Below are 23,310 nucleotides of genomic sequence, written 5' to 3' on the forward strand. Positions count from 1 at the left end.
GTTTGATGTTATGTGTAACTGATAATGTTTGATAGTTACGTGAAGTGATCAAGTTTGATGTTACATGTGACTGATGATGTTTGATGTTACATGTCACTGATGATGTTTGATGGTTACATATAACTGACCGAGTGTGATAGTTACATGTGACTGATGATGTTTGATGTTACATGTGACTGATGATGTTTGATGTTACATGTGACTGATGATGTTTGATGTTACATGTGACTGATGATGTTTGATGTTACATGTCACTGATGATGTTTGATGTTACATGTCACTGATGATGTTTGATAGTGCTGTGACCTGCTCCCCGCTGTCTCCGTTATACCAAATCTCTCTGTTGTGTCTCTGTTACACCATACCTCTCTGTTGTGTCTGTTACATCAAACCTCTCTGTTTTGTCTGTTACACCAAACCTCTCTGCTGTGTCTGTTACATCAAACCTCTCTGTTTTGTCTGTTACACCAAACCTCTCTGCTGTGTCTGTTACATCAAACCTCTCTGTTTTGTCTGTTACACCAAACCTCTCTGCTGTGTCTGTTACACCAAACCTCTCTGTTGTGTCTGTTACATCAAACCTCTCTGTTGTGTCTGTTACACCAAACCTCTCTGTTGTGTCTGTTACATCAAACCTCTCTGTTGTGTCTGTTACACCAAACCTCTCTGTTGTGTCTGTTACATCAAACTTCTCTGCTGTGTCTGTTACACCAAACCTCTCTGTTGTGTCTCCGTTTCAACAAATCTCTCTGTTGTGTCTGTTACACCAAACCTCTCTGTTGTGTCTGTTACATCAAACCTCTCTGCTGTGTCTGTTACACCAAACCTCTCTGTTGTGTCTCCGTTTCAACAAATCTCTCTGTTGTGTCTGTTACACCAAACCTCTCTGTTGTGTATCCTTTACAGCAAGCCTCTCTGTTGTGTCTGTTACACCAAACCTCTCTGTTGTGTATCCTTTACAGCAAGCCTCTCTGTTGTGTCTGTTACACCAAACCTCTCTGTTGTGTATCCTTTACAGCAAACCTCCTTGTTGTGTATCCTTTACAGCAAGCCTCTCTGTTGTGTTGTCTGTGTGTGGAATATATTCCTTGAAGTTGTAAACAGTTTTCAGGTCGACTGTTGTTACTCAGTTAACTTGAGTTATCCAGGTAGAATTTGCATTTATCTCCTATCTAAAATTTGTTTTACCTTAGGACATCTTTGATAATCAAACAGGTGCGTATTTCTGTGTGTGATTTTAATCAGAAGCATCACAAAGAGAAACTATTTTTCAATATTGGTATGTTTTATATGGAGTGTTTTTAACGTTTGTTTATTTCCACCTTTATTTACCTTTCATCCGACAGAATACCTCCACAATGTGTCATATCACATACATGTCAAGGGAAGATCCAGGGTAAAATAGGTCTTTAGGGACCAATGCTTGTTGTAAAAGGCGCCTAACAGGATCGGGTGGTCAGCTCGCTGACTTGGTTGATGCATGTCATCGTATCCCAATTGCGTGGATGATGCTCTTGAGGTCAATCACTAGATTGTCTGGTCCAGACTTGATTATTTACAGACGACCATCATATGGCTGGAATCGGTCTGTCTGGTCACGTGCTGGAATCTTGGTGAGTGCGGCGTTAAACAACAAATAAAGAAACAAACAAACAAACAACAGGGTACATATCACCTCCCATCGATCTTCATACTTACTGGTATGTAAATTAGTACACCTCAGTTCCCGAGTGGGATTCTAGGGGAAAACAAGCCTGAAGGTACGTCATGCTCCCCATGAAAGGGATGGAGACAGTCACAGTGGCTACTGAGGGTGACTTGGCTACATGACCACCAGGGAAGATCAGCTCACATCTCCTGCATCCTTGCAGATGGAGTAGCAGGAGTAACCTGTCTGGTCATGTGACAGGATGGGGAGTCAGATCGCAGGAGTAACCTGTCTGGTCATATGACAGGATGGGGAGTCAGATCGCAGGAGTAGCCTGTCTGGTCATATGACAGGATGGGGAGTCAGATCGCAGGAGTAGCCTGTCTGGTCATGTGACAGGATGGGGAGTCAGATCGCAGGAGTAACCTGTCTGGTCATGTGACAGGATGGGGAGTCAGATCGCAGGAGTAACCTGTCTGGTCATATGACAGTATGGGGAGTCAGATCGCAGGAGTAACCTGTCTGGTCATATGACAGGATGGGGAGTCAGATCGCAGGAGTAGCCTGTCTGGTCACTTGGACAAGGAGATCAACTCCAGGTCCAGGGTTTGAATCCCAGCACTTGTCAGGGATGGTTTATAACTGCTATGTATGTTTATTGTATAATGAAGCAGTTTCGGAATGAGCTGATAATTGTCAGAGATTTCCTGAAAAGAGACAAATGAAGAAACAAATCCTGTCCAGTTTAGGGCCACAACAATATATCAGTTTTGATAAAGCACTTCAAGTCCCCATCGTTCAGAACGGCTGTAGTAGGCACTAGCGATTCAGGAAAGTTCTTTCTTCAACGATACATATTGTAATGTGATGTATTGATATGAAACTTTATTACCTACGAGGGCAAACATATCGGGGTCCATAAAACTCTTATGTGCCACAAGGCAACAGTGTATTGTTTTGGGCGGCATTGTTGATGTCATTAGTATCTTATTGTGACGTGAGGTGGGAATGACATCACAGTAGAAACGTCGTCATAGCCGAAGATTGTAAACGTCGTTCGACAAATTGTGCTTCCACTGCTGTTGTGACTTGCTGTCCTTGTAGGTAAACACTAGAATAGTTTCTGTATGTAGACATCTTCTTCGGTAATAAATAGAACATTATATTCATGTCGGTCTCGCTTGGGAAATACCGGAATTTAGACACTCGTGTAATAAACATAGTATGACATGGACACTCATATAATATCCTCTATAGACAACATGTATAAAAGGTGGAGCGGACTCAAGATTGGAATATGATTTATGACATACTATTTAAAGTGTTATAGTTTGCTAACAGTTATAAGTTATATTGTCAATACAGTGTACAAAGTACGCTTTGGGTGTTGTCATTCACTTCAATTATTGAATACGACTGCTTATCATGACAAATGTCATATTTTTATTTTCATATTGTATTGCGACCAGGTGTATCTTACCTGCTGACCAGTTTGACCTTACCTGACATTCAAGTATCATATCTCCTGACCAACCCCACTGACCACTTTGACCTTACCTGACATTCAAGTATCATATCTCCTGACCAACCCCAGTGTGAGGGACGCGCATTTATTTGAAAAAAAACAAAAACAGACAATTTTTGTATGGTTTGTATATTTATATATCTGTGTGATTTTCTTTAGGACAAACTATTGACATGCACTGGAAGGTGATAGAAAACACATTAATTTGGGGGCAGTTGTCTTCTTGTTTCATTTGGTGAGAGTATTTTTCCTTTATGAGCATGAACTGATATCTCCATAGAGACATATTATCTCACCGTGTTATACAGCATATTTTCCCCCAGGGTTTAATGACATATTTTTCAGCAATACTTTACAACATATTCTTTAGGTTTTGACAGGCAGTGTATCAAATATATTGTAAGATAGTCATCAATTTTGTTATACATTGTACATCTCAACTTATCTACTTTTTCCATTCCTGAGGCAAGTGAGTTGGCTGACTATAAAAGTCCAGTTTCCATCCTTGCAGAACTGGGCTTGATTGTAGCGCCACCAGTGGCTATTATGAGTTATGTCCCTTCCATGCCTCTCCTATGGACCACCTCTCATTTCACTTGCATTTGCTTCAAACAAAATGGCGGCGCCAACCAAGACGGTCTAAACGATAATCAAGATCTATATTCTTACATTGCGAAGTGCATCAAATCACCAGAGCACCTTGATTAATAACATGAAAAGATTAAGAAAATATCTGTTGACAACGAGTTGGCGGTGCACATACTTTGCAAATCCTGCAATCAACCTAAATCTGCATGACAATTTTTTAACCAGATTTCAATTTCGTTGCACGATTTTGATTGGACTGTGCATAGACTCGTTAGTCCAGCCAAAATGTAACTCCATAATACCAGCCTAGTTCAGCAAGGGTGGAAACTGGACTTTTAAAGTCAGTTAACTCTCTTGCCTCGGGGAGATGTTCCACCCTTGGAATGTGTGTATTTCGCCCCGGTTCCTGTGTCCTGAGATGTTTGTTGCTACAGTACATGCATGTATATCGCACAGTTCCAGAGAAGTTATTTTAGTAATCTCGTGATGCTTTGCTGGTGATGTTTTTGTCTCATTGCACATGAAAAGATTTATCAGGACCAACACATAGGCTGATATCAGCCTTCTACTTCTTAAAAGAAAATCCCAAATTTGAATTAAAAATTAACCATTCCATGTAACTGTAGCTGTAGATCTGACAAAGCTTGTGGGGTGATTCGTATTTCACTGATAATGGGATTAGTGGGGGGGATGGGGGGGAATCGACCTATGCACCAATGCACCATTTGTCTTGTTCTGTAGATAACGTGATGATGTCCTAGAGCCTTTGAGTTAACAAGGCATTGCTGTGCATCTTGTATGTTGTAACATTGCTGGCTTATTAATAATCAGATCATGTATGTGTTTACATCTATTTACTGAAGCTGTTAATTCTCTTATATTCCATCATTGTCCTAGTGACTCTATTTATCCAAGTCTGTCAGTCTAGGAGTTTATTGCATCAGCGTGTGGTGGTGTTGTTTGCTAATGTGAGGTGTCTGATATTCCTGTTTACTTGTGTGCAGGGGCGGTCAGGTAGCCTAGTGGTTAAAACGTTCGCTCGTCACGCAGAAGACCCGGGTTGAATTCCCGACATGGGTACAATGTGTTAAGCCCATTTCTGGTGTCCCCCGCTGTGGTATTGCTGGAATATTGCTAAAAGCGGCGTAAAACCATACTCACTCACTCACTCACTTGTGTGCAATCTTTAACAGGTGTATTGCAACAACCCGGTTTTCGTCTTCAGCTCAGGTAGCCAAGTGGTCTTAGGTGTCACATTGTGCTGTGCAGAGTTGCTTCCCTTAGCAATGCCAGAATTCACTGATCATGGGTTTGAAGCTGTAGAGATCAAAGATTTATATTACCAGAGTTACTTCTGGTTGAAGTATGTGCTGAATGAACAATGAAATAACAGATGATGATAGAACATGGCTTTGATTATTGTGATGTGATCCATGAAATATATATACAGCTACTGCTGAGGATCGACTGCTCAGTAGGACTTGTGTGCTGTCAGTGCTGGGCCTTGCGTTCTATGTACTCTCCACGCTTCCATCCACGCTTCCTACATGCTTCCTAGTGCCTTCTTTTCTCCCCTACAAGGTTTTTTTGTTCTGACGGGAAGTTAGGATCATTGGCATTTTGTGTCAAATTTGAAAAAATATATATCTCGGTTTGTTTTTTATTAGGTCATATTTTCAGTTGTGCTGGACTTGTAAAGAAACGGGTTAGAACTGGTCTTCAGCAACCCATGCTTCACCCTATGCTTGCCGTAAAAGTCGACTATGCTTGTCGTAAAAGTCGACTATGCTTGTCGTAAGAGGCAACAAACTGGATCAAACTTGATTACAGACCGCCGTCATGTAGCTGGAATATTGCTGAGTGCGGCGTTAAACAACAAAGAAACAAACAAAGTTGTGTTCTGAATCATGGTGCCTCTCCTGTTGTGTTATACTGCATTGTGTCGACTCTACTGTGCTGATAACATTTATATTATATTGTTGTGCATACTGATGTACCATGATGCAGTGCTACACAGTGTCCTGTAAATACCATGATGCAGTGCTACACAGTGTCTATATATACCATGATGCAGTGCTACACAGTGTCCTGTATATACCATGATGCAGTGCTACACAGTGTCCTGTATATACCATGATGCAGTGCTACACAGTGTCCTGTATATACCATGATGCAGTGCTACACAGTGTCCTGTATATACCATGATGCAGTGCTACACAGTGTCCTGTACATACCATGATGCAGTCCTACACAGTGTCCTGTATATACCATGATACAGTGCTACACAGTGTCCTGTACATACCATGATGCAGTCCTACACAGTGTCCTGTATATACCATGATGTAGTGCTACACAGTGTCCTATATATACCATGATGCAGTGCTACACAGTATCCTGTATATACCATGATGCAGTGCTACACAGTGTCCTATATATACCATGATGCAGTGCTACACAGTGTCCTGTATATACCATGATGCAGTGCTACACAATGTCCTGTATATACCATGATGCAGTGGAACATTGTTCAACACAAAATTAGTCAATCTGGATACATATTATGATGTGGTTTGTTTTCTTAGGTCAAAATGACCTAAAACACTTCTTCATTTGAAATTGCTTTTTTATACAGCTTACATCTTCCCGAGGCAAGGACCTTAACTGACTGTAAAAGTCCAGTTTCCACCCTTGCCGAACTAGGCTGGAATTTCCAGGCTCGATCGGAGCACCACCAGTGACTTTTATGAGTTATGTCCCTTCTATGTCCCTCGTCCTGACCAATCAGATTCCATCTCTTATATCACTTGTATCTGCTTCAAACAATATGGCAGCACCAAGTCAAGACGATCTGATTGATAATAAATTGAGTAAGTATGGTTTTATGCCGCTTTAAGCAGTATTCCAGCAATATCATGGCATGACAAGCAAACACTTTAACCACTAGCCTATCCTGCTGCCCCGATTGATAATCAAAATCTATATTGTAATAAAGCGGGTCTTACCCCGCGAAGTGCATAAAATCACTTGAACACCTTAATTAAAAACATGAAAAGATTTGCAAAATATCTGTTGACGCCCAGATGGCGGTACACATGCTTCGCAAATACTGCAGTCAGCTGAAATCTGCACGTTGAAATCCATGTTGTTTACGAACCGGATGTCCAGTTGGTTTCGCGAATTTGGGGGTGGGGTTCCTCTCAATGTCAAATGGATCGTTTACATTATGCTTCTTACTGGATGTTATGTAGAAACACGGGAATAATCCCTTTACCCCCAAGTACAAGCATCTGGGGGCTATAGCCTGTATTCCCCCTCGGTCGGACCTCACTCATTCTGCAGCACAGGTTCAAGTTGTATGCTGTCATTCCTTCGTCAGCTGTATGTGGAGGAAGGCAGATGATATTTTGATATATATTTATCTATGCAGATTTTGGCTATTTTCCTGTAGATGTCTTATTTGTATATCATGATACTTGTCAACATGTTAATGGTTAATACCTTGTGATATATGTTTGGATGATGTGATATATATGTTGTATTCAGGTAAACATCAATGTTTTGCTTGATTTAGTTGCTTGACATATACGCATGATCAATATATATGTATACGTATACACACACATACACACACACACACTGGAGACAACTATATTTTTTTTAAAGTTTAATGTTGCATTTAGGAGCTCCAGTGCTCTACAAGTTATGTATGTGTTGTATGTAGTGCATTACCTATCACACCTGTCTCTCTAAGCGTCCAACAGCAAATTGCTGGTGTGCTCCATCCAGTTCCTCGTTTGTGGGTCTTGGGTAGTCTGTCTTACAGACCCTGATACATTTATATCAACTACAGCCCATGCAAGTCTATAATGTTTGGCAAGTCTAGATTACTGCAGTATCAGTATCTGAAAATGAAGAGAATCACTGGGCTCCCTTTTTATTAGATTTTTATTTTCTGTATGATATGTTCATTTCAGAGACTATATGTTAGTCTAGGTCTTGGGTTCCAAGTGAGAAATGCTGTGAATGGTCAACTGTGCAGAATCAATGAATTTAGTAGAGCTGTGAGATTCTGCTATGATGGTCTAGTCGTTGCTGCTCTGTAGCATAGGTTCTGCCGCTACAGTCAAGCTATAACCAACACAAAGAAACCACCAATTTTATTTTGTTAACAGTAGTATGTTTTTAGTATGTACACAGCAAATGTCAGTTCGTTTTAAGTGTGTTTGTTATGAACATAGTTTACTGTATGTGGGTTTGATGGAGATGGAGGAGGAGGGAGGGTAGCACTGCCTCATCAGTACCAATCACACCATATTTTCTTGAGTATAGTTCACACTTTTTTTCCAAACAACACAGCTGTGTAGAAGGGGGTGCGCATTATACGCGAAATAATGAATGATATACACGAGGTAATCTTAATCACGGGATGTAAAACAATGCCTAGCAGAACAAAAAATACAATTTAAACGGTAAATAAATATATCTGGTGATTTTTTGTCTCAAATTTCGAATCTGTACTGACCAAGTTTCTCATCAACCGTTCTTTTACCGGGATTCGCTGAAGGTGTAATTTATTTCTGCGCTTGACATTTGAATTATTTTTTTTCCAAAGTACTGAATCCGCTAGAGGAGGGTGCGCATTATACATGGGTGCGCACTATACTCAAGAAAATACGGTAATCACACTGTGTTTTTTTTCATGTATTCCTTCATTTCTTAAACTCTTGTTTTATTCAGTCATTCTTCATTATACTAGTTATTTAGTCATATGGTTTATGTGTATTTTCTATATTATGTATGTCAAGAGAATTATGGTCAATTTTTGACTGAATTACCAGACTGTAAAGTCATTTTGGGAATCTTGTGTTACTGGCAGCAGTGGCGTCAATTTATTGCCTTGTTTTGTGATCATCCTCATTCATCCAGGGTATTTTATTTCCATTCTATTGTCATATATACCCTGGACCCGTTCTGAGTTATTCTGTTTAATTTATAACCAAAAAGAACTCTTAGCACTTATCTATGATCTTAGCCCAGGAAATCTGTAAAGTCCTGGGTTTGTCCTTTTCATTGTTTTCTGAAAGAGAGTGAATGATCCACGTCGGGTGTTATCCTCCTGACAGTTGTTTTGTTACGTATCACATCTTTGTTGATACAAAGTTATTGTTTATTCAGTTATAAACTTTTTGTTTGGGATTAATTTTGTTTGTCCTTGGGAATGTAAGCTTTTACTTAGCTGTTCTGACAGGCCCCATCTCAGCTGTCTTTATGCAGCTCCACATTTCCAGATTATATGATGATGATGATGATGATGATGATGATGATATATTGATGTATGTATATTGATAATTGTGTATACATATCTGTTCGCCTGTGTGTTCCTATGTCACCACCTATCTGCTTGTATAAACTATATCTAGTCAGCTGTCTCAGTTGCAATAAATTATTTTTTAGCAAATCCATTTGCCACGCAGTCTGCACCTCATGATGTTGGACGAACTGGATGATGCTGGGCTCCATAGTAGGATTATTTACTACAAACAACCCACAGGCTTCCTGCCCACAACACACAGGCTCTGTGAATACAACCCACAGGCTGTGTGAATACGACACACAGACTCCCTGCACACAACCCACAGGCTGTGTGGATACGACACACAGGCTCTCTAAATACGACACGCAGGCTCCCTGCACACAACACACAGGCTCTGTGAACACAACCCATCTACACATTGTAAGCTTCGTGTAGGAGGAAAGCTTATGCAGATCCTAAGACTTGAATCTGGAGTAAACTACGGCTATAAGGAACTCAAATGGACCACTAATTTCAGTTCATACATAACCCTAGTTCGTTATAAACAACAAATGGTCAGGGACAAAAATGTGTTCGTTACTAACATTGCAACATACTTTAAAAAAATGCCCTGAGCATGGCAACTCTGCTTTCACATACGTTTATCATCCATTGTGATGTCATTGGTTACCATGACCACAGGGAAACGACAAGTCTTGTCTCTGCCACAGAAGCAGGTTATGGTAGCTGTACATTTTACACACAAGACACTAGTTATTACTGAAATAATTAATGAAACATGAACACTCATTGAAAGTTTTAAACTTTTATCAACTCGTGTTGATATATTTGAAATCAAATGACATGAGCGTGAGATTCTAGATGTATATTGCAATTCATTATTACAAAGTCTTGTCCAAAATTCCATTGACAAGTTTAACACTGGTATGAGGAATATAGTAGTGTGTTTTGATGTGCAAGGTGACAGTTTGGTTAACGCAGTACTATGGAGCCATTATTTCACTGAACTGTTGATGACAAACCAACCATCGCAGAGTATTTGAACCCAGAATCACAGGAATCTGGCAAACAAACTGCCTTGACAAGGGTTCCACCTACAAGAGACGCCAAAGGGGCTCATTGGGAAAGAAATGTTATCACTCAATTCTCAAACTTTGATTATCACTTACGTTGTAAAAAAAACAACATCCAAAACAAAAATTAATAAGCTGGAAGAATAAGGATGCTGTTTGGTCCTTGAAGTTGTCAGTTTGTTTTTTTGTCAATCCAAGTGTCTCATCTGAAGAGTAGACCCTTAATGATGCGGGGAATAAAAGGTCTTCTGCAACCCATGCTTGCTGTGAAAGGCGACTTCACGTGTCATAAAAAGGCGACTAACAGGGTAGGGTGGTCAGGCTGGTTGACTTGGTTGATGCATGTCATTGTATCCCAATTGCGTGGATCGATGCTCATAATGTCAATCACAGGATTGCCTGGTCCAGACTCAATTATTTACAGACCACTGTCATATAGCTGGAATATTGCTGAGTGTGGTGTTAAACTAACTAACAGTTGAAGAGTATGCTGAAGAAACGACAGACCAACTTTGGTTATGGACATATTTTATTGAGGAGTGGACAGATCAGAATCTACTACATCTGCAGACATCGTAAGGCAGTATGGTAATGGAGTCATGTGTTGCTGGAAGACGATCCTTCGTTGAGGTAATGCTAGTATCACCATGGAAACATCACACTGGGGGTCTTCAGAAGGAGGGACTGGATTGCAAAGACCGAAGTAGGAGGACGTTCAGTCTTAAGAAATGATAAACTATGATCTGTTGCGAGTCATTTGGTCACAAATTCACTAACTACACAGTTCTTATATAAATTCTTCAGAAACCAAGACAAGAAGTTTCTATTGGTAGATAAGAGGGGATGTCATTTCAGCAAAACAAAACATTAAGGGCAATTGGAGAATATAAAGTCTTGACATACAGGGGTGACCACCCAGCGCTGATGTTAACAGGGCTCAGCAAACAGTCTCATCTGACAAGCATTAGCTACGATTCACTACGTCCACAGTAGCCGAGGATGAACTGGAATGTTGAGCTCCACACAACAGTTGCCTCCCCTACTGGAATGTTGAGCTCCACTCAACAGTTGTCTCCCCTACTGGAATGTTGAGCTCCACACACTGCACAGCGGAGAGGTTGGAATGTATCAGAGTTGGGAGTCTCCTACACAATATCTATGACAGCTTCAATGTTAGGCTATGTAACAAAATAGAAATAAATAGGACTACATGGAAAACATTTGCACGCCAGATTTCATGATTTTCTTGTTGATCTGTGACTTTATGTTAATCTTGCACACCTTGAGGGGTCCTAGATATTAGTAATAGTCATAAACTACAGAATTATGAAGTAAAAGCAATTAAATAATATATTTATATATTTATATATATAGAATATATACAATTAGTCAAAATATACTTTGTTCAAAGACTAAAATGGCCTTGGATAACTTCCCTCATTACCAGGGCAAAAGAACTGAAAATCAATCTGATGTTTCCAAGTTGTAAATATGGAATTTCAGAAGACGAAAAGTGATTTTTCAAAATGAGGATGATATCTTGCTAGTTCCATTCATACTTAATCTAAAATTTCAAATTAACATCTATTTGTTATATTCGTCACTCTAGTAAGTAAACAAAGTACATCCATCTATCTACAATACTGGTACAAAACACAAAAAATAAAAGTTGGATGGAGGGAATACCTATGTAAAACTAGGAGACCATTGGACGGATTTCATGCCGAGGTTTTCAATACTATACAAGTACAGCTTCTAGAGCCAGTAGGGCACAGCTGCAACAAGTGTCAACACCACCAGGAATAAATATAGCACTCATAATAAACAAGAGGGGCCTAAATTCAAATTATGTACAGCAAAACTGTCAATTTTCATAATGGGGTATTTAAAAGTTGAAGTCAGAATCGCAACAACTGTGCCCAGGGTTGTAAACCACTGCACTACAAAGCCATCTTAACTGTTGCAAGTCCATGCTGTGATCATTTCTTCTGTTACTTGTGTATCAACATAAAAAAGAAGCATGGAAAAAAAACACCAACATTGTTTAATAAAGAGACAAAAATTTCTTCAAGATGTTAATAAATAAAATTATCTTTGGAAAAATGCAAGTGTTTGAAATGTTTTTTTCTTGGCATAGCTTCATAAATTATCTCCTGGGCCCACTTGCACAAAAGGATCTTAGCACTAAGATGATCGTAACTCCCATATTTAAGCATAGGCTTGCGGTAGTCGTAGTGCTATGATCGCTTTGTGCAAGTGGGCCCTGGTGCATTATTTCCTTCCCTTGCTATGTCATGTAGACCTGGGTGTTGCAGGGAGTTGAGATTGCTTTGTGGCAGTGGTTGAGAAGTGGATAGGTAGCCATCAAGTGGCAGTGACAAGCTACATTATAGCCCTACAGCCACCACATGCTAGACTCATGTAGACACATCGCCCTGCACGACGACTGGCTCCGAGGAGAAACACGTATCACAGTCCAGCTTTTTAAATACAACAGACATACTGAGAGTTACACACTATATACCTTCGTTTGACCTACTACAATCAACAGTATAACCTTTTGTAGCTCTAAAACTTAAAGCCTATGACGTCCCTTGCAAATATAAATGTTGGACAAGGTATAACTTGAGTGTGGTACACTGCATACGTTTGACTATGAAAACCTTGTCTAAAATGTACATTTAACCTTGTAAGAGACACAGCAGTTAACTGAATCTTCAATGCTGTTTTATTATCACAGATGACGTTTGTCCAGTTTGCATTGGAATAGCAATTCCCATTATCCATGATGACAAACCATGACATACAGGTTCAACCTTGGCTACATATTAACAATGCTCCTTAAATAAATAATATCTCAAGTGACAGGATGTGACCATGAGTTGTTTCCCTTGGTCGACTCTTCGCTACAGAAGGTTGGAATGTTTGGCAGTGGTCTTCCCCTGCAAGTCCAATGTCGATATTTGATCACATGGGACTGGCACAGAATTATTCAACTCGACTTCCATCATAATCTTAAGGCTTAGGAAGAGATGTAGTAAACTGGATTGTCATCAGTATCTTATCTTTGACGAAATGCATCATCCGTTCAGTATGATACAAGGCAAATACAAAGACTTCGATAAATGGAATACTAGATGTCAAGCTAGGGCTGAGATTTAGCTTTCCTATCAGACAAATGTCTGACGGAGAGAGATTTAGGCGTGATTTGTGTATCCGAGTAATCCTGTGCCTGCTGTCATGTTAAACATTCCCTGGAAATCAGGATCCGATATCGGAGTGTTTATAGGACATCGTGACCGTAGCTTTTTGGTGTAGTGTCCAGAAGGTCGTCATCCTGTCCGATGTAGCTGGTACGTTCTGGCGACCGACGGCGTCCGGAGGAGCTCAACATGGAAGTATCTGGACTGCGATATCTGGAACACGAACAGATTATGGCTTCACACATCGGAACAGTTTTCAAAAAAGAAATGACAACCATATTTCTTTCAGTAGGATGTGCACTGTGTACTCAAGAAGCAACATTGTCCTTGCACTGCGCATGCATTCATGTACAGACAAACACGCACACAGACAGACACACACGCACAGACAGACAGACAGAGACACAGAAAGAACAAATGCCTTGTGACTTGATACATAGTACGGAAACCTACCTGCTAGGACTAGGTGATCTTGACCTTGAGCGTGACCTTGCCCTTCCCGGGCTATATGACCTTGACACCCGAGTGAGTGAGGATGAATACTCTGATATCATAACTGGCGGGTTGAGCCCATGTCTCCTCATCTCCTGCACGGCCCTCTCCCTGGATACAGATCAACATCATTCAGTTTAGTTAGTTAGGATTGAGATCCGGGGTAGAATAGGTCTCCAGCAACCCATGCTTGCCGAAAAGCCAACTATGCTTGTCATAAGAGGCGACTAACGGGATCGGGTGGTCAGGCTCGCTGACTTGGTTGATGCAGTCATCGATCCCAATTGCGTGGATCGATGCTCATGATATCATTCACTGGATTGTCTGGTCCAGACTCGATTATTTACAGACTGCCGTCATCTAGCTGTAATATTGCTGAGTGCAGCGTATAACACCAAAACCAACCAACCAAGTTAGGATTGTGTTTGTTTGCATGTTGTGTTATCAGCAATACACCAGCTACACTATGGAGGCCTGTAATTAACCGGAATGAAATCAATGAAATCAATCAAGTCACCGAGCTTTACTAAGCTCTATTAGACACTGGGTGTCTAATACTGTGATACATTATTAACTAATAATGACTGTTTAATGCAAATGTACCCATTATATGACTAGAATTTGGGATTGGGTAAGTTAGTGAGTTGACACTGCCGGCATTAAACAGAAAAGACACCGGGTCAATGGCTTGCGTGAAATTGATAGACGCGGGGGCGTCTGTAATATGAAATACGGTGATATGATACGGACACTCCGTAAATGGTAAATGTTGTGTCCGAACACATGACCAGCTGGTCGTGCTGCTGCACTAAGATCATCAGGTAGCCTGGATCCAGCTAGGTGAGACATACCTCTCGAACCGCTCCCCTGTCAGCTGTCTGCGGAGTCTCTCCACGTCTCCCTCCAGCTCCACATTCCTGGTCCGCAGTGATGCAATCTCACGACTCTGACTTTGGCTGAAGGCAAATTAGGATTGATCAGTACATTGAAATAACAACTGAAATGTAATTGAGGGACACAAAGGTGTGATGAAATTTTAATTCTAAATGCAAAGTTGTAATGGTAAAGCTAATAAGTTTTCCAATTAACATATTATATATAATGTGTCATCTATCTTAATTAATGTATTTACAATATCCAATAATATCCATAAAATCACAAAAACAATCACTTGTCTTTTCACTTTCTACCTAGGCCCTGTTAGACAAAAGCAAGGGGCGGTTGGGTAGCCTAGTGGTTAGAGCTTTCGCTCGTCACGCTGAAGAACCGGGTTCGATTCCCGACATGGGTACAATGTGTGAAATCCATTTCCGGTGTCCCCCGCCATGATATTGCTGAAAGCGGTGTAAACTCACTTACTCACTCCACAAAGCGATTGTAGTACTAAGTAACTCCCAAACTTGAACACAGACTCACACCAATCGTAGCGCGAAGACCGCTTTGGGGGATAGGGCCTCGGTCAATACTCTTTATATCACATTTGTGGGATAGGGCCTCGGTCAATACTCTTTATATCACATTTGTGGGATAGGGCCTCGGTCAATACTCTTTATATCACATTCGTGGGATAGGGCCTCGGTCAATACTCTTTATATCACATTTGTGGGATAGGGCCTCGGTCAATACTCTTTATATCAATACTGGGAGCCAGTGCTTGCTGCACAAGCCTACACATGACTTCACTCACATTTTGCTCTCATTGAGTGACAGCCTATCCTTGAGCATCTGGACTTCCGCGTTCCTCTCCTGGCTGGTGAGCTGGAACTGGAACTCCTTCTCTCGGTTGTTCTGCAGGAGACTCTCCAGGTTCTTGGCGGTGGTGCGCTCCGATGACACTTGGCCCTTCAGGAGGTCGCCCTCCTGGCGCAGGTCCTCGATGACACTTGCCAGCTACAGACAGAGACAAGTTGTCAGAAGTAGAAGCTAACACACATTCTACTTGCTACGTGTGTATGGTGTCGCATGTCTCGGAGTGTGAGTCTTGGGCAGGAGGATGTTTTAGCATTCAACAATGGTAGTTTTGAACAACCCAGAATATCAATACAGAGATCTGCCCTAGGGAGGGATGCTGAAGTGATGAGTAATTGTGAAGAAACAGTCAGCTGCAGGGATGACGACTGTAAACTAGCAGAGGTGTACGGTATCTGATGGTCGAGACAGCTCGATTTAGCTATTTAAAGCATGCACCTTAGCAACCTATTATTGAAAATGCAACCTAATATTTATATCTACAAGCACAAAGTGCATGTCCCAAAACATCAAATTTGTGTTTGTCTAACCCTTACTTGTCCACACAACATCAATCTAAGAGTCTCTAAGTTTTATTTACAATACTATATCACTTATCCCTGTGTTGTGTCAGTTTCATGATATATAACAGTCATCGTAGATCTCTTATTTTAATTATTTAGACGAGTATATGCATCTGTGTTTCAACCTTGATACATTTATGGGACCAGGGTGCAACCTGTTTTAGTCTGGAGCCACTAGCTTTTTCTGATGCAGGTTAAATCAAGTTCTTAAATCGAGCCCTGCTCAGTAGTCTAGACCGTGTTAAGCTGGAAGCCCAATATCCAGCCAATTACTCTACATGTATACAGAGAACGTTCAGTAACGATGACTTCATAATCCAGTTATTCCAGACAGTCAACCGGTTGACAGTGTTGCCCTGTACGTATCTGTACAAGCCTGTGCCTACCTGCTCTTTGTCCAGGGAAGAAGAGGTGAGCTGCCTCTGCAGGGTCTCCTTGACGCCCTCCAGGCGGCTGCACATCTCGCGGACAGCGGTCAGGTCGGCTAGCAGGTTCTGCTTGTCCTCCTCGGTCTGTCGCAGGCTCTCCTCCAGCGTGGCCACCGACCGGGTCAGGTTCGACAGCTGGATCTCATACGACTGCTGGGCTGACAGATGCTGGGGAAACAGAAACAATTCTCATATCCAGCTGAACACATTCCAGAGTCACAGAAAGGTCAACTGTTCACCAAATACGATTAAGAAATGGTTCAATATATTCTGCATTGACTGGTTCTGTGAAGACATGATGCACTGCTAACACGGTTGTTTAATAAAGCATTCAGCAATATTCCATCTATATATCAACCCGTAAATAATCAAATCTGGACCAGACAATCTGGTGATTGATATTATCAGCAACTCTTCCCACCATCAGGCACAATGACATCCGATGTACCAAGTCGCAGAGTCTGACCACCACATCTTTTCATCATCTTTCAAGTCGCCCTATGACAAGCACAGATTGCTGGGGACCAATTCTAACCCAGGATCACCACAGGGGAGCAATGTTGTGAGAAAGTCGAAACGAAAATTGCTGCCATTTGTGAGGGAGGAACTGAAATGGTTTTGCGTTGGGATAGACACAGTACTGCAGCCTTTTGGGGGGGGATTCATGGCATGTCACTACAAGGATAGCCTTCACACACTGAACCAATGATGTGAATGGAACCAGGGCTCTAGCATGATCACATCACTGTAACCAGATTATTACTACTGGAGGTGAAGTATTTGTTTATTTGTTGCTGAACCCCACACTCAGCAATATTCCAACTCTATGACATCGGTCTGTAAATAATCAAGTCTGGACCACAATCCACTGATTGACATCATGAGCATCGATTTATGCACCTTGGGATATGATGACATGCATCAACACTCCGATCCTGTTAGTCGCCTCTTACGACAAGCATGGGATGCTGAAGACCTAGTCTAACCCTGATCTTCACAGGCAGAAAAGAAGTGTATGAAAGTTCAAAAGCTGTAAAGTGCTGTCCTACCTCCTGCACCTCCCTCTCCAAGTTGTCGGTCTTGTCGCGGTAGCGCCGCAGCTCCGAGTCCTTCGTCATGAGCTCCAGTCGCAGGTTGGATCCCTCACTCTCCAGCTGGTGGCTGGTGGTCTGGTACTGCTCCGCCTCCATCGACAGCCGGCGGTACTGCTCCAGGATGTCTGACCGCTCCTGCTCCTGAGGACACACAACAGTGGGAGTCAGTATTTAGGTCAGTCCGACAGTGAGTCTGTGAGTCAGTAAGCGAGTCATTACGTAAGTCAGTTTGCATGTCATTATGTAAGTCAGTATGCGAGGAATTATGTGAGTCAGCATGTGAGTCATTACATAAGTCAGTATGCGAGTCATGTAAGTCAGCATGTGAGTCATTATGCGAGTCAACATGTGAGTCATTACGTAAGTCAGTATGTATTTGGCAATATTGACATATTTCAAGTTTTCTGTTGTGGTTATGAAGATCTTGAAGCCAGTTTTCAATTCTTTTTCAATGTTCCATTATTTGTTTCTGATACATATGTGCTGTGAAACTATTACTGTCTCGACCTTCCTCAACTCTTCTTTCCTTAGGATCATTCTCTGTAGTCACTTTCAAACACAAAGAGCTCGTTTGAGAATTGTTATCGATGTCTTTTCTCTGCAAGCAACACAAGATTACAGGAAACATTATCCCAGAGTGACTTGTCCTACCTTGGATGAGAGGACATCCTCGGTGCGCTTGACCTCGATGATGTACGCCTGGACCTGGACCTTCAGCTGCTCACGCTCCTCCAGGGCATCCTGCAGCTCCTGGTTCAGCTTCTGTAATGTAGGGGGGACCTCGGTAATGTGGGAGGACCTCGGTAATGTAGGGTTGACCTCGGTAATGTGGGAGGACCTCGGTAATGTGGGAGGACCTCGGTAATATAGGGGGGACCTTGGTAATGTGGGAGGACCTCGGTAATGTGGGAGGACCTCAGTAATGTGGGAGGACCTCGGTAATGTGGGAGGACCTCAGTAATGTGGGAGGACCTCGGTAATGTAGGGGTGACCTCGGTAATGTGGGAGGACCTCGGTAATGTGGGAGGACCTCGGTAATGTGGGAGGACCTCGGTAATGTGGGAGGACCTCGGTAATGTGGGGGGGATCTCGGTAATGTAGGGGTGACCTCAGTAAAGTTGGGGTGACTTCAGTAATGTGGGGTGACCTCGGTAATGTAGGGGTGACCTCAGTAAAGTAGGGGGGACCTCGATAATGTGGGAGGACCTCGGTAATGTAGGGGGCACCTCGGTAATGTTGGGGGACCTTGGTAATGTAGGGTTGACCTCGGTAAAGTATGGGGGACCTCAGTAATGTGGGAGGACCTCGGTAATGTAGGGGGGACCTCGGTAATGTGGGAGGACCATGGTAATGTGGGAGTGGGTGTGAGGGGAGGAGAGAGATAAAAGTGAGTGAGTGAGTATAGCAATATTCCAGCAATATCACGGCGGGAGACACCAGAAATGGGCTTCACACATTGTACCCATGTCGGGAATCGAACCTGGGTAATATGGGGGGAACCACGGTAATGTATGGGGACCTCAGTAATGCATGGGACCTCGGTAATGTATGGGGGACATCTACATTGGAATCTAACTATTCCTTTTACAAAGTAACACTTCCCAATTGATGTTATAAGGAATTATCCAATTCTGACAATTATAACTGTAAGACACTACAGCTGTACTTGCCTGGTTCTCCTTGGTCATGACAGCGAGGTCGTCCTGGAGCCGCCGGTTCTCTCTCAGGGCAATGTCCTTGTTGCGGCTGGTCTCGGTGAGATCCTCGCCAGTGGACTCCAGCTGACGTCTCATACTCTTCAGCTCCCGGTCCTTTAGGTTCAGGTTCTCATTGGCGTGTCTGGAGGGGGGAAGAAGGAATAGCTCAACACTGGTAGCAGGAGTGCCTACATGGTGCAGATCTAAAGCTTAAGGCACGGTAAGAGGGGGGAAGAAGGAATAGCTCAACACTGGTAGCAGTAGTGCCTACATAGTGCAGATCTAAAGCTTAAGGCATGGTAAGAGGGGGAAGAAGGAATAGCTCAACACTGGTAGCAGTGGTGCCTACGTAGTGCAGATCTAAAGCTTAAGGCATGGTAAGAGGGGGGAAGAAGGAATAGCTCAACACTGGTAGCAGTAGTGCCTACATAGTGCAGATCTAAAGCTTAAGGCTTGGTTAAGGGGGGAAGACAGTATCGTCAACCAAACTGATTACAACTCAAAAAGTTAGGAGAATATAGCTTTGTGGAAACATATCTGATAAATTACTGCATATAGTCACCAAAATGAACCTATATCACACATATGCACACACTGTGACAATACTAGATATTGATATCAGAAGCACAACACTATTCCAGTAAACTCACCCAAGTTGAGCCTCGAGCTCCGACACCCGGATCTTGAGGTCACTGATAAACCTTTCCTGCAACACAAACGTCAAATAAGCATGAATAAAACAAACCATATTTATATTTACACAGGTTTCTACCATTAAAAAATAGACACAGAAATACTACCCAAATCTGGGCATAATTGCATTCTATTTTATTTTGATGATAATTTAATTAGCTATATTCAAATGATTATCCAATATATTGCAGTATTCAGAGAGCCAATTACCACAAATATCTGTCTGAGCTACTGCAGTTTAGTGAGTTAGTGAGTGAGTGAGTGAGTGAGTGAGTGAGTGAGTATGGTTTTACGCCACATTTTGCACTATTCTAGCAATATCATGGCAGGGGACACCAGAAATAGCTTCACACACTATAACCATGCGGGGAATCGAACCCAGGTCTCTGGTGTGACGAGCAAACGCATTAGAAAATAGCCTACCCCACCACCCGTGCTGCAGTTTAAAATTTTTCCTTATAGCACACTTACCCTGTCATGGAGTTCATTATTGAGCTGTGCTTGCTTCTCCGTCTTCTCATCAACAGTGAGCTGCAGGGAGTCCTTCTCACGGTCCATGGCATTAATGGTGTTGCGGAGCTGATTGCCGTCGTCTCGGGCAATTTGCAGAGCTCTGGACAACTCGGCCAGCCGCTCCTCAAGAGTTACTGATCTTTCCTCCTGAGATTGCAGTTCTCCCTCGCGGCGAGACAGACGTCTCTGGGTCTCCTCCAGAGATTTCTCCGACTCCTCCGCCAACATTCTGCCACACAACATAGTACATACAGACATAATTTCTGAGATGAAGTACAGTCGGTCATCAGTGAACACAAAATAAACCTAAATTTGACTCCCTGAAACTATTGCTCCATTCCTTTTTCAAAGGTTAGAGAATAATTGACATGAAAATATGAAAAATTAGCAGAATTTGATGTCAGCTATTTAACATTCCTAACTGTGTCCTTGAATTATAAGGAGCCTAATAATATTTTACATTTTTTTACTTCATCAGAGCATCCTCCTTCCTGATACTGGAGTCATTGAATGACAGGTGCTGTTGTGTCAGGGGTAAAGCACTGCACAGAGTGGGGTACTTACTTCATCTGGCTGGCAGTCGACCTGACCTTGGAAGCATCGTCTGTGACCTCTGTCAGCCTGAAGGACATGTCCTTGATCTGTTCCTCTAGCGTTTTGATTTCGTCCTTGAGAACATTCACCCGTACTATGAATTCATTCCGCTCAGCTTCCACCTACACAAACAGAAGAGGTCAGTGATGAAACATAACTTCCACTGTAACAAACAGAAGAAGGTCAGTGATCCACAGCTTCAGTGACCGGAACATTGATACAGCTTGAATAAATGAGGCATTCAATTTACCAAATAAGATCATTTGCAAACTCTGTGCGATCACAATCTAGATGTATCTAGAAATTATCAAAACTGGTTACCACTTTGAACTGTAGTATAGTTTCAAACAGATCTGTGTTGTACTTACTGTATGTAGTGTATTTTCTAGGTCCTCCACCCTCTGCTCCAGGCGAGCTCGGTCAGAGAGAGATGTCTCGGTAGCTATCTGTTGTACAAAGAGAGAAAACCATTTACACAATTTTCCACTGTTATTCCTAGGAATATTTTCTCCATTAATAAGAAAGGTTATATTGAAATAATCATTAGGCTAGAAATCATTGATACTTGATGATAATCAAACATTGTCTGATGCCATTTTCATCTTAAATGTCAAACATTTCAAATTCAATTTATTTTTTATCTTTTCTATGTCAACGATCAACAGTAACTGTCATAAATATGCTATTTCAGTCATCTCAACATGGAAGGAAAGTGTTGCAGGTCGAGTAGTGTAGAAAGGAAAGGCAACTCAAGGTTACTACAGTTCTTGATTACCTTGAGGCGTTCTCGTAGACTGTCTCGTTCGGTGGTGAGGCGGCGGAGGTCGGCGATGACGTCATCCCGCTCATTCTCCGCCCGTCGGAGGAGGGCCTGAGCTGCAAGAGAGGGTTTGGGGGACTTGGGAGAGATGACCAGCTCCCTCCTGAGTCGCATCAGCTCATCGCGTGTCTCCTCGTACATGCTGTTCAGCTTGTCACGCTCGGAGGTCAGCACCTTCACGTTGGCCTGGATCTGTCAACAAATACAACATTGCTGCTTTTTCAAAACTAATCAAGAGGTTTTGTGAAAAATGAAGTCCAGACATCACAAGGAGGGAACCAAATATGGGCTTCACATATTGTAGCCCTGCAGTAACTGGCATGCGGCATCACCGGGACATGGTCAAACCACAAGGCTACCCCACAGGCAAATCAAGTAACCATGTTTGATGCAGTATACAACAGACCCATGAAGATCCTGGTAGAGAATAGGTCTTCAGCAACCCATGCTTACGTAACAGGCGACTAACGGGATCGTTTTTTCAGGCTTGATGCTTTGATCGATGCATGTCAATGTATCCCAATTGCGTAGATCGATGCTCATGATGTCAATCACTGGATTGTTTGGTCCAGACTTGATTATTTGCAGACCGCCGTCATCTAGCTGAAGTATTGCCGAATCCAGCCTTAAACAACAAACAGCTTACAGCAAATCTGAGATGTCTGATACCACTTACATTTCTCATACATTCTCAGCACTTATAAAGTCTAACATGATTGTAAATGGCCAATTCATTTCACTGTTTCTTTAGACATTCGTTCCTCAAATTCAAATGCTAAAACTATTCAAGTGTCTAGCTATGTCCCACCTCTGCCATGTGCCTCTCAAACTTGTCGAGGAGTCCCTTCAGCTCATCCCTCTCCCTTGTCAGGCGACTGATCTCCGCCTCCTCCATGATACCCTTGGTGGGCGAAGACCTGATAGGTGTGGCTGACCTCTTGAGGAGCTTGAGGGCCTCGTACTCCCTCTTGTAGTAGTCCTTCTCCTCCTCCAGGACCCGCATGATGGTCTCGTACTGGACGATGCTCTGTACAACACAGACGCACAGATACAGTCACAGACAGACAGATAGACAGGATAGAAACAATTCACACTCTCACAGACAGCCGGGATAGAAACAATTCACACGCTCACAGACACAGACACACAGACAGCCGGGATAGAAACAATTCACACACTCACAGACACAGACAGACAGCCAGGATAGAAACAATTCACACACTCACAGACACAGACAGCCAGCCATGATAGAAACAATTCACACACTCACAGACACAGACAGCCAGCCAGGATAGAAACAATTCACACACTCACAG

At 42.3% G+C, this 23,310-nt stretch overlaps 2 protein-coding genes across 2 annotated transcripts in view; one reads left to right on the top strand and one right to left on the bottom strand.

Annotated features, from left to right (window-relative positions):
• The first annotated feature begins 2 nt into the window (after positions 1-2).
• On the top strand, positions 3-8,401 carry LOC139450077 (keratin-associated protein 10-3-like). The gene is made up of 2 exons (XM_071231718.1): positions 3-7,561; positions 7,755-8,401. The coding sequence occupies exon 1, from the start codon at positions 275-277 to the stop codon at positions 1,202-1,204; it is 930 nt and encodes a 309-aa protein (XP_071087819.1). The 5' UTR covers positions 3-274; the 3' UTR covers positions 1,205-7,561; positions 7,755-8,401.
• A 2,269-nt stretch (positions 8,402-10,670) lies between these two features.
• LOC139449521 (centrosomal protein of 135 kDa-like) overlaps positions 10,671-23,310 on the bottom strand; it is a 57,184-nt gene continuing 44,544 nt past the window's right edge. The window contains exons 10-23 of the mRNA XM_071230947.1: positions 22,803-23,021; positions 21,950-22,186; positions 21,543-21,620; positions 21,145-21,296; positions 20,539-20,809; positions 20,025-20,080; positions 19,348-19,516; positions 18,329-18,439; positions 17,633-17,818; positions 16,542-16,751; positions 15,531-15,733; positions 14,695-14,799; positions 13,805-13,954; positions 10,671-13,564 (exon numbers count right to left, since the gene is read on the bottom strand). Of these exons, the coding sequence (XP_071087048.1) occupies positions 13,432-13,564; positions 13,805-13,954; positions 14,695-14,799; positions 15,531-15,733; positions 16,542-16,751; positions 17,633-17,818; positions 18,329-18,439; positions 19,348-19,516; positions 20,025-20,080; positions 20,539-20,809; positions 21,145-21,296; positions 21,543-21,620; positions 21,950-22,186; positions 22,803-23,021 (2,280 nt within the window). The 3' untranslated portion in view covers positions 10,671-13,431. The remainder of the gene's footprint in view (positions 13,565-13,804; positions 13,955-14,694; positions 14,800-15,530; positions 15,734-16,541; positions 16,752-17,632; positions 17,819-18,328; positions 18,440-19,347; positions 19,517-20,024; positions 20,081-20,538; positions 20,810-21,144; positions 21,297-21,542; positions 21,621-21,949; positions 22,187-22,802; positions 23,022-23,310) is intronic.

This window comes from Haliotis cracherodii, unplaced genomic scaffold (genome assembly GCF_022045235.1).
Source record: "Haliotis cracherodii isolate W230 unplaced genomic scaffold, xgHalCrac1.p SCAF_8, whole genome shotgun sequence".
Taxonomy (NCBI): Eukaryota; Metazoa; Mollusca; class Gastropoda; order Lepetellida; family Haliotidae; genus Haliotis; species Haliotis cracherodii.

Bases quoted from the DNA above. Each gene is read 5' to 3' on its own strand.
- LOC139450077 (XM_071231718.1), top strand. From the start codon at position 275: ATGTCACTGATGATGTTTGATAGTGCTGTGACCTGCTCCCCGCTGTCT.